Below are 16,989 nucleotides of genomic sequence, written 5' to 3'. Positions count from 1 at the left end.
GGTCACAGGGAAAGTAGGAGCAACGCTACTCCCAGTCACCCTAGAGCCAGTTGTTACAGGCTATGCAAGATTTAAAGCTTTTCCATAGTTAGCCTTTCTTTGTTGCAGTGAGTTGTGTTGCTGTACTTGTGTCTGTGATTATTACATCCTCTCACAGTTCTATGTGAATTCAAAGGCCAGAAAGTGTTTATTTTTCTCATATTATTTAACAAAGTTGTGTGTAATACAATGTGGTGAATATGGAAAGATGACAGCCACAAGTGTTGCGAGCTTTGAATTCCTATTGGACATCACTGCTCTTGACCAGTGGTTCCTAGACTTTTTCCGGTCATGGAACACTTGGATGTCATGGCGCTCTCGCAAAACACTTCATCTTTCTTGCATCATACCATGAGGGGTTGAGCCTTGGCCATTTGCGGCCTGGAGGTTTCAGCTGGGGCTGTGTGGGGCTGGAAGGGTTGAGCCATGGCCACATGGGTTTGGGGGGTTTGAGCCAGCGGCAGGGGGATTGAGCTGCACCCACGTGGAGCCAGGGGCCTTGAGCTGGGGTTGGGAGGCACTGAGCTGCAGCTGTGCTGGGCCAGAGGGCTTAAGCTGGGGCCGGGGGGGTTGAGCTGCAGCTGTGCAGGGCTAGTGCAGGTTGAGCCAGAGCTGGAGCAGGGGGTTGAGCTGCAGCCACAAGGGGCTGGAGGGTGTTGAGCAGGGGCCGGTGGCGGGGGGGGTGGGGGGGTTGAGATGCAGCCACATGGGGCCAGGAGGTTTCAGCTGGGGCCACGTGGGGCCAAGAGGTTTCAGCAGGGGCTGGGTGGGGTCAAGCCACAGCCGTGCACGGACGGTGAGGGTTTGAGCCAGGGCCAGCGGGGTGAACCACAGTTTACTGTAGGTCTAAGCCAGTGGTGAGTAAAACTGAGCACACTGCATCTCAGAATTTATTTTTTATCCCTTGAGAAGGGGGAAGAGACCGCCATGAATCAATTTCACTGGCGGGACCCTTTGCAATAGCTCGCGGCACACCAGTGTTCTGCCAGAACATAGGTTGGGAACCGCTGCTCTGGACCACGGGCTGCTTTGCCATCCCTGCTCCCTGCCTCAACCAGGTCTGTGGGTTCAGCCCTTCCATCCCCAGCAGAAGGTGCAGCACGTGGCAGCTGGGAGGAAAGGAGCCACTTCAACCCCCGCAGGAGGCAGCTGAAACCCGAGCACAAAGCACTTCTTCCCAGCACCTTCCCCGCCTTCCCCTCTCTCCAGCGTGGGCTCCGGAGCGCAGTGGCCTCATAGCTCCGCCCCTTTCCCTGACTAGCTCCGCCCCATCCCCGGGCACCTCCCCTCTGTGCAACGACCAACCCTAGTCTACGTAGCCGCGCCCTGCGGGGTGGGGGAGGTGACGCCCTTCGCTCCCCTGTTAACCCCGCCCAAAGTAGGCGTGACTTTCCAGAGTCCCGCCTCCGCCTCATGGCGCTGGGCGGGAGGGGGCTTCCTACGCCTGCGCAGCTGGCGGAGGCGGCTTCTGCTGGGGTCGGTGCGTCGGGAGCGGACCTGAGGAGCGGGTCGGCGCTTCTTGTAGTCCCGGCCCGGGGAGGGAGCTGTGGAGGCGGGTCCGGAGCCGGCTATGGAGCGGGAGTCGTTAGCGGGGCCGGCCGGGCCGGAGGGGCGGCACTGAGCGCGTCCCTGCCCGCGGGGGAGGCTGCGAGCCGGAGGGGCGACCCTGAAGCGGGGGGAGGGGCGGCGAGCCCCTGAAGGATCCCGAAGCTCGCGGGGAGGAGACACACCGGGCGCCCCTGGCTCTGGTCACTCGGAGCGGGGGGCCCTGAGCTGTCGCCGCGTCGGCCCGGCAGGTGGCTGCCGCGCGCCCTCGGTAGCCGCGGGGGCGCAGAGCCGGGCTGTCTGCTGCGAGCAGGGGGCTGTTTCGAGCCGCGCCGGACCAGCGCTGGCCCCCGAGGCCGGGCTCAGGCGGGATGCGCAGAAGCCCGAGTCTGTGAGGCCAGGGGCGCGGGGGAGCTGTCGTCGGGCGCTCGCTGGGGCCACCTGCCCTGGCCGGTGGATGGACTGCCTGGAGCCCGAGGACTTCCCGGCCTCCTGCGGCGCTCTGAGGCGGCGGCCCCCGGCGAGGGGTAAACCCACGCCCCGCGCTTCGGGAGGCGCCTTGGCCTGAGACGGCGCTTTCCGTTCAGATCTGGGCTGCTGTCGGATTCCGGGTGAAGATGAGCCCCAAGTGGACTTCGCAGAATTGGAAGCGGCTCTTTTCCTTGGCAGCCTTGGTCCTACTGAACTGTTGTGTCTTGCTGGCCAGCGCGGATAACACCAGTCAGGTGTATTACACAGCCCTCATCAATGTGACTGTGTCCAACCCGGACCGAGTCAGCCGTACGGTACTGAGGATCGATCGCGGGCGCTACGGGCAGCATTCCCCCAAAGTGGAGGTCAGAGGCCTGCTTCTGGCACCAGCGCCTATCAACGGAGGTAACTGTCGTTTGCCACCTTTTTATTGTCACTGGGCAGGCTGTACCTTGCCAGCGCTAGATCGTTTTCTGAGCTTCTATTGCATGTTTGATTATTGAGGAAGGTGACGTAGAAAAAGCATCCATTCAGCTAAAATTAATTTGGTGATGATTTCTGGTGCTGTGGTGGTGGTTCAACAATTTGCCCTCATTTCAGAGCAAATCGTTCACTTGCAGACAGAGCACTGACCTGTGTGTAAGGTTTGTGGATTTTCTTTGCTAGCTCTAGCAAAGAGGAGGAGGGAGGATTTTTCCCTTGCTAGAATATTCATGTTTGTGTGTGTGCTAGTACTGAACACTTTTACAGGGCTTAATATGTGCTGCATTATACAGTTCAGCAAGTGTTGGTCATGTCAAGACTCATGCTTTCTCTCTGAATTAATGTCTGTTAGATATTAAGTGTTTTGATAATTACTTTGCTGCTCTTCCCAATGTGAAAATTGCTACATGCATGCTCATCTCAAAAATTCTGTACTATTTATTAGAACTGGATGTGTCTAATTAAACAAAATCACATGATAACCTAATCAGTTATACACTTAACGTTATTTTTGTGCACTTGCATTTATAGGGTGGTTAAAGTCACTAAGCGTGCATCCTGATGTGTGTCAGACACCCAGGGTATTGCTTGTATCAGATGTAAGCATATACAACATATGTGGCTTTGTTTAATTACACCTAATCCAGATTTCATTGTTTATTAATAAGTGAACTGTTGTTGTAACTAGTATAATTAGCTTTTTAAATTAAAATTTAGTATCAACTTTTTGTTTCTTGCATTCTAATAAATAAAATGTGTGATTCTTAAAGAATGCTAACCTATTAATATTGTTCTTTTAAGGATATTAATCTTAGAGCAGGAACTAAAGCTGTTAACTAGGAATGCTTAAGCAAGTCAGAATAGTCAGTTTTTTAAATTACTTCTCTTGATTTAAATGATGGATCACTAGGGGGTCACCGATGGCAATCTTTCATGTGTAATGAACTTGATGGATAGCATCTGTCTCTTACCATGGTTTCTGGGTGCTGCAAAGTGTTGGGAGGGTGGGGGGGAGAGATAAAAGAAACTAGTCTGCTAGTACTTGTATTAGTAATGTAAACCCAGAAACTAGCATTTTTCCCCCGGGGGGGGGGGTTGGAGTGAGGGGACAGACACCAAAATGTCTTTTTTTTTTTTTTTTTAAAGAACTTTAAAAAAGCTTTTGAATTATCCCAATTAATGTTTTGCTGCTGAAGGCCACTTAAAATGTTTGGCTTGACTAGGATAAAGTGTGAGTGGATTTTTGTTTTTTGGGGGAGGGGGTTCACAGTATAACTATTTTTTATTTTTTTATTTTTTTTAAATCTAGTGTAGTTAGGGCAAGTTGTAGTGTACGCTAGCTGGTCTAGTTGAAGCTTTGAGCTTCAGTATAGTTTTTTGGAAGTGTTACTGAGAACATGCTAGAATAACATTTTGAAAAAACACTTTATCCATAGTCAAAATAAAACTATAGAACACTACAGAAAGATTTGGGATTCAAATAAGGGCCATCCCATGTTGGTAGAATGTTTTGTCTGTATTCAATCTCCCTTCACCCCTTGCCCCCACCCCCTGGCCCAAAAAAAACACAGTACTCTAATTTCATGTCAAGTCTTATTTTGGTGAAGTGGAGGAAGATGCAAAACAATGTATTTATGGGTAGTAATGTATCTTTTAAAATATGTTGGTTTTAGTATATGAAAGTCTGACATCTAAATTTCCTTTGCAGCAAGGCGTTGCATGTTTGCTTATCAATTTAAAATTAGTGAAACAAGCCTTAAATCTATTTTAGCATCTTTTTCCATTCTTTTCTGAGTCACCTTCAAAGAGTTATTGAAAGTATTGGTCAACAACAGGTGATTAAATTTTCATTGGAAAAGCAAGAGAAAGCTAAATAAATCCATGAAATGCCTTTAAAGGTGTAACAGGACAAATTGTTTCAACTAGGTAACATGGTGAATCATGAAATTGCAGAGCTGAATTACTGGAATTTGACATGCTGTATTCATTAATGTTTGATATGTTGCCAGTTGCTGAACAGCTCAGTTCTGTCTTTCAGCTTGTGAAGAGAAGCCTGTTAAAAGTGGAGCTAATTGTCTTCTATTCTTCCTTTAATCAATCTTATGAAGTGCTTTGTACTGCTCTGTTAAAACCTTGCATATTTTCCTTTATTTGTGCAAAGACATTCTTCCTCAAGTAATAGTGTTTCATGACAATTAAATAGTGTAGAGAAGGTGGAAATACTTATCTCACAAACTGTAACTTATCTGTTAGCATACTTATAGTCTCTTAAGAGTTTTGTTTTATTTTGGGTATATTGCTGCATTTGACAAGTGAGCCATGTCTTCCTGCTACTAGCAGTTGCACTTATACCGGTAACATTGTTTAACTTACTCTTTTGTAGTAATAGCTCTTAAATCAGAATAACTAGTGCAGTCCTTTACTGAAGTAGGATTGTTATATAATCTATATATCAAACTGTGATAGTGAAGTTAAGACTTGGTACCAGCCCACTCAGGCATTGTTTCCATAGAATGTTTGTGAAACTGTGCTCAGCATAATGACTTTTAAATATATACTGAAAGCATCCTTGTGTTAAGGAACTGAAATGCCCCTCTTGTGTAAATGTTACTTCAGTGCACTATAGTCTCTTGTTTTACATGTAGGGAAACATGGAATAATAGAACAGGAAGGAAAGTGGAGAGATCCTCAAGCCCAGTCCCTTACACTCATAGAATCAAGCACAATGCAGATCAAAAATGACGGGCGTTTGTCTAACCTACTCATAAAAGTCTCCAGTGATAGAGATTCCACAAACTCCATAGGAAATTTTATTCCAGTGTTAAACCACCCTCATAGAATGTTTTTCCCACTGCATGCCATTAAAAAAAAACCTGCTCGCATGCAAATATTAACGCACATGCTGGGGGTTGCTGATCCCTGGTCTAGGCATACCACATGTACTGCTTCCCCCTTATCCACAAGGCTTGGTATCCTGTCAAAGAATCTATCCAGGGATCCTGTTATCAGATTGGTTTAATATGACTGAAAATTCATGCTGCTAATTATCACCTTTTTATTTCCTAAATCAGGGGTGTGCAAAATGGGGGGTGGGGCCCCTTGCGGGAGGGGTGTATGAAATTTCATAAGTGGGGCACAGCACAATTGGATGCTGGGTCTCTGGTTCATCCACCTCGTTAAAAATGTTGAGATATGTTACTGTTTGTCGTACATGTATTCACATTTATATACCAATTAATAAAGTTTTTACATTCTGCAAACTTATTTTCTTACTCATGCCAAAAGGGCTTTTTCTCATGTGAACATAACCAGAATTGTCATTGGTTTGGATTACATTAGATAGGGTGGGGGTCCTGCTAATTGCAGGGACAAAAAGTGGGACCCAGCCTAAAGCCTGTTCGCCCATCCTGGATGTTTGCAAAAGGATTCCTTGATTATTTTCTCCATTATCCTTCCTGTACAGAAGTTAAAATGACTGGTCTGTAATTCCTTCAGTTATTTACCTTTATAAGGATGGGCACCAATATTTGTCCTTTTTCAATCTTCTGGAATCTCTCCTGTATTCCATGACTTTTCAAAGTTGGTCAGTAATGTCTCGGATATCTCCTCAGTTAGCTTCTTGACTATTTGAGGATGCATTTAATCATGCCAAGATGATATGAAGACATCTAACTTGTCTAATTTTTAGCTTGTTCTCTTTCTGTTTTAGCTTCTGAACCTTACCCCATTTTCACTGGCATTCAGTCTTGGGTATCCACTCACAGGCAACCAGCTTGGTGAAAACCAAAACAAAGTAGTAATCAATCACTCTGTCATTTCCACATTTTGGGTGCGTCTACAGTAGGAACTAACTGTTGAATCATAGAATCATGGAAGAGTAGGACCGGAAGGGACCTCGAGAGGCCATCGAGTCCAGCCCCCTGCCCTCATGGCAGGACCAACCACTTTCTAGACCATCCCTGAAAGCCATCTATCTAACCTCTTCTTAAATAGCTCCAGTGATGGAGATTCTACCACCTCCCTTGGCAATTCGTTCCAGTGTTTGATCACCCTGACAGTTAGGAACTTTTTCCTAATGTCCAACCTGAACCTCCCCTGCTGCAATTTGAGTCCATTGCCTCTTGTTCTATCCTCAGAGGCAAGGAAGAACAAGTTCCCTCCCTCTGCCTTATGACACCCTTTTAAATACCTGAAAACTGCTATCATGTCCCCCCTCAATCTTCTCTTTTCCAAACTAAACAAGCCCAGTTCTTTCAGCCTTTCTTCATAGGTCACATTCTCTAGACCTTTGATCATTCTCGTTGCTCTCCTCTGGACCCTCTCCAATTTCTCCACATCCTTCCTGAACTGCAGTGCCCAGAACTGGACACAATACTCCAGCTGAGGCCTAACCAGTGCAGAGTAGAGCGGGAGAATGACTTCTCGTGTCTTGTTCACAACGCACCTGTTAATGCATGCTATAATTATGTTTGCCTTTTTCGCAACAGCATCACACTGTTGACTCATATTTAGCTTGTGGTCCACTATAACCCCTAGATCCCTTTCTGCTGTACTCATTCCTAGGCAGTCCTTTCCCATTCTGTATGTGTGACACTGATTGTTTCTTCCTAAGTGGAGCACTTTGCATTTGTCCTTATTAAACTTCATCCTGTTTACGTCAGCCCATTTCTCCAGTTTATCCAGATCCTTTTGAATTATGACCCTATCCTCCAAAGAAGTTGCAACCCCTCCCAGCTTGGTATCATCTGCAAACTTAATAAGTGTACTTTCTATGTCAATATCTAAATCGTTAATGAAGATATTGAACAGAACCGGTCCCAAAACAGACCCCTGCGGAACCCCACTAGTTATACTTTTCCAGCCAGATTGAAAACCATTAACTTCGAAATTAGGCACTACATCAAAGTAGCCAACAGAGTCTACACATTTTCCCTTACTTCAAAGTAGGGAGCCCAGCTTCAAAGTCCTTACTCCATTCCTGTGAATGGAGTAGTGCCCTTCTTCAAAGTAGCATGTGTGTGTGGACACTCTACTTCGAAGTTGCCCTTTGAAGTAAGCAACTTTGAAGTTAGTTTTGTAGTGTACAGAAAGGTCTCGGAGTGTGCGACCTCACTCTTATGCGTCTGAACTGACCACCCCCCCCACCCAGCATGGCCCCATTTAAACCACCTGCATGTGGCTGTGGTTCAAGCCGCCCCTGCTGCCCTGCAGGACTCTGGCACAGCCCCCCTGCTGGCTCACAAGCCACTCTCCCCAACCCGCACAGCTCCGGCGTGCCCCCCGCCGGCTCACAAGCCACCCCACCACCTCACACTGCTCCGGTGTGACCCCTGCCAGCTTGCAAGCTGCCTGCCCTGCACGACTCCAGTGTGACCCCCGCCCCTCCCCGGCTCACATGCTGCCCAGCTGTCTGCTCTGCGCAGCGCCGGTGCAAGCCCTCGCCGGCTCCCAAGTTGCCTGCCCGCCTGCCCCCTCCCCCGCGTGGCTCCAGTGTGATCGCCCTGCGCAGCTCACAAGCTGCCCACCCCCCACCTCCCTGCCCTGTGCAGCTCTAGTGCAACACCCCCTGCCAGCTCACCACCCAGGCACAGCTCTGGTTCTGGCTCAACTCCCCATCCCCCACCACCTAGCTCACCACCTGCGGTCAACTCCACCCCCACCCCCCTGCAGCCCTAACCCACCCCAGGCTTAGCTGTCCGCCTCCCATAGCCCCAACCCGCCACCAGGCTTAACCCCCTCCCAACTGCCCCCCCCAGCCCAGGACTTACCCTTCATCTGCTTCGCCTGCCAGGGAAAAAGCCAGACCCTAACTTGTGTGAAATTCAGGTTTACACGAGGGTGTGTGGAAAGGAATCCTCATGTACTTTGGGACCTTACTGTACACACAGCTCTCTTGTTGCTTTTACCTCCTCATTGAGTAATGGACCTACCTGTCCTTGGTCATCCTCTTGCTTCTAATATATTTAAATTACAGTAAACTTTTGTATCCAGCATTCTATCATCCAAAACTCTCAAATAACCGTCATTTTAACCATAATAAATTTGTTTACTTTCACTATCCTGTACTTATGGAAAAGGTAATACAAATAAATACAGTATATGTTTAGTGTACAATACAACTGTTGGTGAATAAATTACTCTGCATTGTGCTTGATGTAGTGTTTTCATGACTTGGGTTTTTGTTTACTGTAATTTATATGCTATTAAAACTTATTTTAAGGTGCTGTAGTCACATCATTAAGGGCATTTTTGCATAATGCTGCAGTTTTTAAAAACTTGTGCATGTTCCCCTTTTCCATTCACCAATGTAGTTGAAATAGTTTTGGTTTATTACCCTGTTCTGTTAGTATGGCCATTTAAAACATTTTGCTTTCCCTATGTGTTGCTCTAACTTTGATATCTAACTTTGAATTAGATATCTGGTTTCAAAAGCTATGTTCTAATCAAAGAAACTTAATTAGCTGGTAAGTCACAAAAGTGATTCTGTGAATGTAAATAACTAATGTAACTTGGATTTGCCTGTGTTGTTTGTTTGAGAACAAGAAGTCCTGTGGTGCCTTATGGTAGACTAACAGATATTTTGGAACATAAGCTATCGAGGGCAAAGACCTGCTTCATCAGATGCAGTCGGCACACATCTCATGTCATGTGCCCAGGCTTAACATGTGACATTTTAGTAACATAGATTAGAAGAAACTGTGTGTGCACTGAAACCAGCAGAATCTGGCAACCCTGTGTGTGGGCAGTGGTGAACAAAATGTCTTGTGGACCACACATAGAATCTGGATGGGCCAAATGTGGCCTCACAGCATCAGGTTGCTCTCTCTGCCTTATTTCAGTGTATGTAAGACTCTGATGTAGTTTACTAATAGAGCTGGAATAAGTTATGTTTAGAGTGGATTCTTTATTGCTTGCTTTATGTTGAGTATTACTCTGGAAGACTTTGTTTTTTAAGGAACACGGTGTTTTAGAGAGTTTATTTTAATGAAAAATCTTCGGTTGGGAGCCTGTGGTTGTCAATATTAATCCATGATCACTTGTGTATGTGTAAAAAATGGTTGGCTTTTACAGAACAGGTTTATTAAATAAACCAAGGAAACTAAAACACATAGAACTTGAGTTCACTAGTAACTTGGCTATTGTAACTTGTTTTTCCCAGCAATGATTAGCGTTAGGGATAGAAATGGTATACTCCTATCTCGTAATTTCTTTGGCTTAATATGTGCATATCTTGAAAACCCTTGTTTTTTTCAGCCATTTTCTGTAGATGTGCAGATGTATAATACTTTTCTGAACACTTGTTCCTCAATTGTGTGAAAACTGAACTATTGAGCAAAGTAAGGCATGTTGGTTTTTTAGGGGTTGAATATGCTATTTTTGCAGATTCCAACCACATGCTGTTCCATAGTACTATTGTATTATTCCTATTGTGACACTGCCTATCGAGCCTGATTAGGCCCTGTTATATACTAAGTGTATGCACACTTCGGGGGTAGGCAATCCTGAGTTTTACGGTATAACAGGTGACTAAACCAATCAAAACAAGCAAGGAGGGCATTGAGGAAAGAGTTGTGGCAGAGATAGATATTGATGCATACAACCTAAATTATGCTAAGTAATTGAAATTATCATTTTTTACTGGAACTGTTACCGTTTGTATGCTGTGACTGAACAGTTCTTAATATAAAATATAGCTTCTTACCTAGTTCCTTTTTCTGACATTAATAACAGGCCACTACTAAGGGAAAAGAATTGTAGGTTTATGTCTGAAAGAAACATCTGCTGCATTTTAGCCAACTTGGAGGACAGAAATGCCTATCAAATCACATTCTTCTAAAGATACAAATGACATAAATAAGAGTTTAATTATTTTTATGAAATTAAACCTGTATAGTGTATCATAAGACTCATCACTTCAGTTAACAGACTAGCTATAAGCAGATAAATTGAAACAGAAGAGTGGAGAAGTTAGACTTCTAAACATTAGATTCCACTAATCATGAGATGGTAGTTTGCTAACTTAATTTTGCTATAATGTGAGAATGTCCCAACTGCATCATCGAAAAAGTTTACAGTACTGCAGCAAGTGTAGGGAAGGGAACATGGGGGAAACACTGATTGTACCAGGTCTAAAACGGACCTATATGCTGGTAACTAATCACTCTGTCAGCCCATGTAATTGCACTTGCATCTGTAGTAAAAAAAAGTACAAAAATAGCTCTCTGTATATTGATATTTTTCTACAATCATGAAATGACATAAATTACTTCAGATATCTTCATATGTAAGTGATTTGTATTAGCAGTCATTTTAATTACTTTTAAATTGCTTTTCATTAAGTCATGGAGACCATCCAGCTGACATATTCCAGTCCTAGGCATCTGAAAAATATTGTACATTCCAAATGGATTCTGAATAACAACATAGATGACGGATGATGATGGACAACTATTGACAAGTCAACTTGCTGACTTATTTTGGTTATCTGTCCCTTACAATGCTGAGTGATATGCTCAGCACTGACACATAGCAGATACTTTATAAATTCTGTAAGAAGCAATTCACTGTAATAGTTAGATCCTCTGGAGAATATTAAAAACAAACCCTCTTTTTTCCGCCATCCCCACCCAAAAAAAACCCAAACCCTGAAAATGGTTAACTCTCCATTAGTGTTACCTGTACACTGTGTGATTGTCTGCAAAAATAGACTTAATGGAACTTATACTATGTTCATAGGACAGTAAATTTAGAGATGATGTATCTTTAACAAGAATATACTTACAACAATTCTGTTATACTCTTTTTCTAAAATTTTCTAGATACTGTCTTGGGCACAGTGTTTAGACAGGTTGAACACTATTCCTTACTATGTTTTACCTGCTATAGGAGTCTGTATGCCATAGTGTAGTTCTAAAATGTTTGATGTTTATCATTTCTGGTTTTATTCATTGTGTTACTTACAGGCTTGCTATGCTATGCTAATTCAGTCCACCTTCTCTATTGTTTTTGTTATGCCTATATATAACTCACTGTTAGTGATCATAGCTAAATGTTTTAAAATTTTAAGTGATACAAATATACTGAGACGCTTGCATAATTTCCTTTTGATAAAACTGGGATATTTCTGAATTCTACCATAATACCAAACTTTTTATTATTCTATTCACTTCATTTTTAACTCTTAATTTCTATTTTATTTCTGTTTTATTTTGTTTTATATGCTAAAATCCACCTGGCCTGTGTCTGAATTAGAGAATTACTTGGTAAAGTGGAATTTCTGTCATATAGATGAAGGGATGGTCGATTAAGCATACTGATAGCATGCCTTTTGTTAGACTGGTATGTTTGCATTTCTTAGTGTAAAAAGACTGATAGTAACAATGGATAAGATATTTTGTGCTATATCAGATTAGAACTTCCTGCAGCTGAAAGAGAATGATGAAATGTGCAGCAGTGTGTGCTGTTGTTTGAACATATCGTAAATATTAGTAAATCTGTGTTTACTTCAGTTTTTGTTTTTCTTTGAGAATAGATATTACAGTAAACCTTCGATTTAACAGACCCTGATAAAAACGGACTTTCAAAATAATGGGCCCTGTCTGCCAGTCCCTCACCCCCTCCCAGACACACACCCCTATGCGGGCAGCTCGGAGCTAGGGGCTGGCAGAGCCGCAGCACTGAGAGCTGCAGGAGCTGGAAGGAACTAGGCCAGGAACCAGGAGGAGGTGTGAGGGGAGCAAAGATGCAGGAGCCGGGGCAGAGGACAGGAGTGAGTGATGGTCTGGGAAGGTCAGTGCATCATCATGCAGTATAGACATTCAGATATAACAGACTTTTAGCATTAAGACACCCCTTCCCCCATTCGTCAATTAAATCAAGGGTTACTGTACTGCATACTCCATGTTTCCTTTTGCTCCTTCGGACATTTAGCAAAGGTAACCTTCTCATTTAATGTAAGTTAGTCATTTTAGTTGTGGGGAATGTTCTTCTTTCAAACAAGTCCCAATAGTTCTTCTGTTAATAAAGCTTGCATAGCTGTATTACTGGTAAAAGATACTGCGTGAGTTACTCTTGGAGAAATTGTGCACCAAAAGTAAAACTTGTTTCCATGATTTTAAAATTCTGCATATGTTAAAATACCTGTCAGCAATAAAAAGATTCAGGGACTATTTTTGACAAGTAGATTCCTAACATTAATGTAGGAACATATTTCCCCACACCCTTCACAAGCAGTGCAAGGGCTAGAGGGAGTCAAGAGTAACAAAGGACTTGAGGGAGGGGGAAGTAATTGCTGGGACTCAACCTGGAGGGTTGTTGGGTGTGGTAGGAAGAAGTATGGAACAGGAGTGTGTGTTTTTTTTTTTGTTTTTTTGTTTTTTTTTTTGGGAGAAGGGTTGCGGGGGTTGTTAGGGAATTAGACCCTCCCCTATGGAAACCCTTGCTGACCACCAGCCTGTTCCTTCCCCACTAACCCTTCTGAACCCTGACCTGTGACCTGTTCTGATTTGCCCTGCGTCTACCCCCCGCCAGTGCTGTGCCACCTCCATTTGGTCCCATGGGCAGGATGTTCTGAGGAATACAGCCTTTTCTCCTTCCTATTGACAGCAGACTCCAACTGTCAGTCAGGTAGCTGTGCTTCATTCTAGTGCCACAGTAGCCTCTGATGAGCAAAAGACAAAAGTGCAGCACTGCTCCAGCATGAATGTGGCTATGTCTACACTAGAGAGAAAAGTTGAATTTAAGGCAGTTTGCTCGATTGGTTGTTTTGTTTTTTTTTTTTTAAAACAGTCACTCTTCACTATAAGTACCATTAGGTTGATTTTAGGGAGCTCTAAGGTTGATATTAAAATAATCGTTGAAAGTGACTCAGCATAGCATCAAGTTCAAATTAAGGCTAGTGTGGAAACTTTGAGCCTCCAGAGGTGTCTTATATGTATCCCACAATGCCCCATGGTTGTCCACTCTTGCTGCTTCCATCTCCACTGCTCTCTGGACATGCAGGAAGTTGGTCGCAGGAAGCCCACGAATGTGAATTCATCACCAGCCAGCCCAGGAAATTTAAAGGTCACCTGGAAGCCAGAATTTGTGTTAGCCATCTCATTGGTAACCATCGCATTGTTAGCCATTGCATCATTTAGCCATTATGTCGCATTGCATTGGTAGCCATCTCTTGCCATCACGAGTTCTCCGCTTTGTGATCTGAGTTCTGAGGCTTGCAAGAGAGCTCCAAAATAGACCCATAACGAGATTATGGATCTTGTTGCTGATCGTGGAGAGGAGTCAGTGGTGGGCAGACTTTAAGTGTCCAAGTGAAATGTGGGCATTTATGGGATAATTGCCCGTGGTTACTCCCAGGATGCTCAGCAATGTGAGATGAAGGTGAAAAGTCAGGCTTATCACAAAGTCCAGGAAGCCAGTGAGTGGTCTGGGTCATTTCCAAAGACTGAACACCTGGACGCAGTTCTTGGGAGGGACCCAGCCATGATACTTGTGCTTAATTTGGACTCCTCAGGAAGTCCTTTTCGTAGTCCAGGGTGACCTGAGCGGAGCTGATCCTGGGGAGGGTAGAAGGAAAAGGTCAGTGGAGAGGAGGACTGGGGCAGCCAGCAGGGGCTCAAGGAAGCTGTTCCTGACAGCCTGGACCTCTTCACCCTTTGTGCCCAACCACCAGGGCCCAGCTGTTCTGGTGAGTTTTTTCCTGGAATGCTACAAGTGGCTTGTGGCTGGTTTTAGGTATAGCTTTCGTATGGATCTGTGTCCCTCAGAACAGCATGTTTTTAATATTTCCAGGAGTGGAATGCTTATCCTTTGAGAGCTCCACAAAGGCCTCATCCAGGTGCTCTTGTATTTTTTCCATGAGGTTTTTGGGCAGGCCTGATTTATTGTGGCTTCCACAGTAGCACACAGCTTCTCTGTGACTGTGCCAGACAACCAGATAGTGATCTGGTATCATGGTGCCACACAACATTTTGGCAAATTTTGCAGGCTTGTGCTCACACAGAATGAGCATCTCTTCTCTATCTGTTGTTCTTAGGAGGGTGATGTCATCATTGGCAACCTACAGAAGCAGAGGAATTTGGATTAGATTTCTTTGTAATACTTCCTGCCCTTTTACATTTCCTAGGACCACATTGCCGCACCATGTGGCTGGCGGGCACTCAGTTCCCCCCTTTCCACGTGGCTGGCAGGCTCTCCTGACCTTCTCCCCTCCCACCATGCTGCTGGCTTGATCGTTTGCCATCGAGAAATGTTTTCTCCGTCATGTGTGGAAAGCTTTTCTCCTGCCTTTCTTTGCATGTTACATGGATCGCTCCCCACTAAGTCTGTGCAGCTGGAATCGAAGTGTTCCCCCTTGCCATGCAGCTGCCGGGCTTTGCAGACCCTGCTCCTGGATGCCTACATGTTCAGCATGGTTTTCCCTGCTTTAAATGACCTTTTTCCTGATGAGGGTTGCTCCAGGAACCTCCGAGAAATTTTTTCTCCACTGTGAAGCTGGAAGACTTTCCCCTCACCTTTCATTGCACCTAACGGCTCCTTTCTACCTCCAGTTGGCCATACAGCTAGAATCAAAGCCTTTCTTATCCCCATGTGGCTGCTGGGTTCTGCGGATCCTGCTCCCAGACACCAGCATGTCCAGTGCAGGTGGGTTTTCCATGCAGAGATTGCTCCGGGCTCTGCCTAAAACTTTTTCCCCTGCTCCTGGACACTGTCTGGTTTCCCCTGCTTTAAACCCACCCACACACACACACCCCTACTGAAGTGGACAATAGCTTACCATTTCGACAATGAAATGGTCTGGATAATTGAGGAACGTGCAGTGTAAAGTTTGATTCCTTGCCATCCTTAAGAAGCCAAAAGCAGCTTTGCAAAAGGAAAGTTTCACTGATTGTAAAGACAGACGCATTGATTCTGTGGGTAAGTGCTTTGTGTGAATTATCTGTTTTGACCTTTGCTTTCCAGCAGACATCCTCAGCATGGGAGACAGGGCAAGGAAGCACAAAAGGTCCAAGCAGGACCTTATCCTGCAGCAGCTGCAATGGGCTGAAACAGCACCCGCTGCCAGTCGGAGGGCGATAGCACAATGGCGGCAGAGTATCCTGGAGTTCAGGAGCGAGCAGTTGGTGCATTTGAGACAGGACACGGTACATCTCCTCACAGCTGTGTGAGACCAAGCAGAGGTCCTGTGCTCCAGGTTGAAGCTGCAGAGAGACTCCCTATGAAGCCATCATTTTGTGGTCTCAGCTGCCTGCTTCCCAGACTCCAGGTCGCTCACCCGCCCTCATTGCGGTCTCTGAACGTGGGGAGGGAGGACAAGGATAGTCTGCTGCTCCACCCCCAAGACCTACTTAAAAACTTACTCCGCCTCCCATGGCACCCCTTCTTTACCCTGCTGCTTAATCCTCTCCCCCTGAAATAAACATATTCATTTTATGAGAGCCACAGTCTCATTTATTGGCTCACAGGAGCAGTGGGGTGCACAAAACATTGCTGGAACTTGTGGCATAAGGACCTCAGCAGGTGTGGAGAGGGCTGATAGGCCAGCTGCCTGCTATGCCAAGGTCCACAGAGTACTTGCAGCAGAGGGACCTGGGTAGGGTTGGAGGTTGCCAAAGCTGCTGGGGATGATGGGACCTCGGAGGCACTGCCCAGAGTCCAGGTTTGGGTCCTCAGTGGTGCCTGCCCCACAGACGGGGATGCCAGATGCCAAACCTTGCTTAATTCATGCATATGTACACCTCTGCTTTGAAGGGGAAAACAAAACTTAGCATTCCCACCCCCAAAAATACAAACATTCCTTTTTTGAAAATAACCCTCCCTTTTCATCCATTCTTTTTCCTGTACCTTAACCTCTCCTCCAACAAATATCCAAAAAAACTGTGATACAGCAGTCAAATACAGCAGAATCATGTGGTGGCCTGATCATTCATAAAGCTATTTTTCAAAGCCTCCTTTTTTGCTGCTGCCTCTGCATTCGCATTGGAGAATGCCCTTGTGAGCAGCTGTGTATAAGCCCTGCTCATGTTATCAGCCTCTACATTCTAGGCTGTCATGAGATTTTCCCGCTTGGACTCTCAAAGGTTGTGCAAAATAGAGCACGCTGCAACCACAGTGGGGACATTAGTTTTTGAAAGGTCCATATGGGTCAGTAGGCACCTGAACCTTGACTTCAAACTGCCAAGGGCACATTGCACCACCATTCTGCACTTGCTGAGTCTGTAATTGACCTCCCTGCACATTAAGCAATGGGCACTTTTTGTCTGGTTTGAAGGATGTATTGTCCCCTTAATGGCAGCTAGAGAGTTACTGTGTACTGACAACTCTATACCAGGTCATCGTGGGGATGCTTAGGTGACCAGAAGAGAGAGCGACTCTTTATGCCCACATCTTTTCACCTGGACCAGGATGAACAGCACTCACCCTCCCTCTCTTGGAAGTAGTTGAAATACCAGT

At 45.2% G+C, this 16,989-nt stretch overlaps 1 protein-coding gene across 4 annotated transcripts in view; it reads left to right on the top strand.

Moving 5' to 3' along the window:
- The first annotated feature begins 1,506 nt into the window (after positions 1-1,506).
- Positions 1,507-16,989, top strand: part of RNF130 (ring finger protein 130) — a 104,209-nt gene continuing 88,726 nt past the window's right edge. For 3 of the 4 annotated variants that reach the window (XR_012647680.1, XR_012647679.1, XM_075010182.1), the window contains exon 1: positions 1,507-2,460. Coding sequence is in view for 2 of the 4 variants with exons in the window: in XM_075010182.1 (XP_074866283.1) it covers positions 2,202-2,460 (259 nt within the window). In the remaining 2 variants the exon portion in view is untranslated. The remainder of the gene's footprint in view (positions 2,461-16,989) is intronic. The other variant, XM_075010180.1, reaches the window with a different exon arrangement.

Source organism: Carettochelys insculpta, chromosome 15, assembly GCF_033958435.1.
Source record: "Carettochelys insculpta isolate YL-2023 chromosome 15, ASM3395843v1, whole genome shotgun sequence".
NCBI lineage: Eukaryota > Metazoa > Chordata > Testudines > Carettochelyidae > Carettochelys > Carettochelys insculpta.
This window is presented reverse-complemented; position numbering and strand designations above follow the sequence as displayed.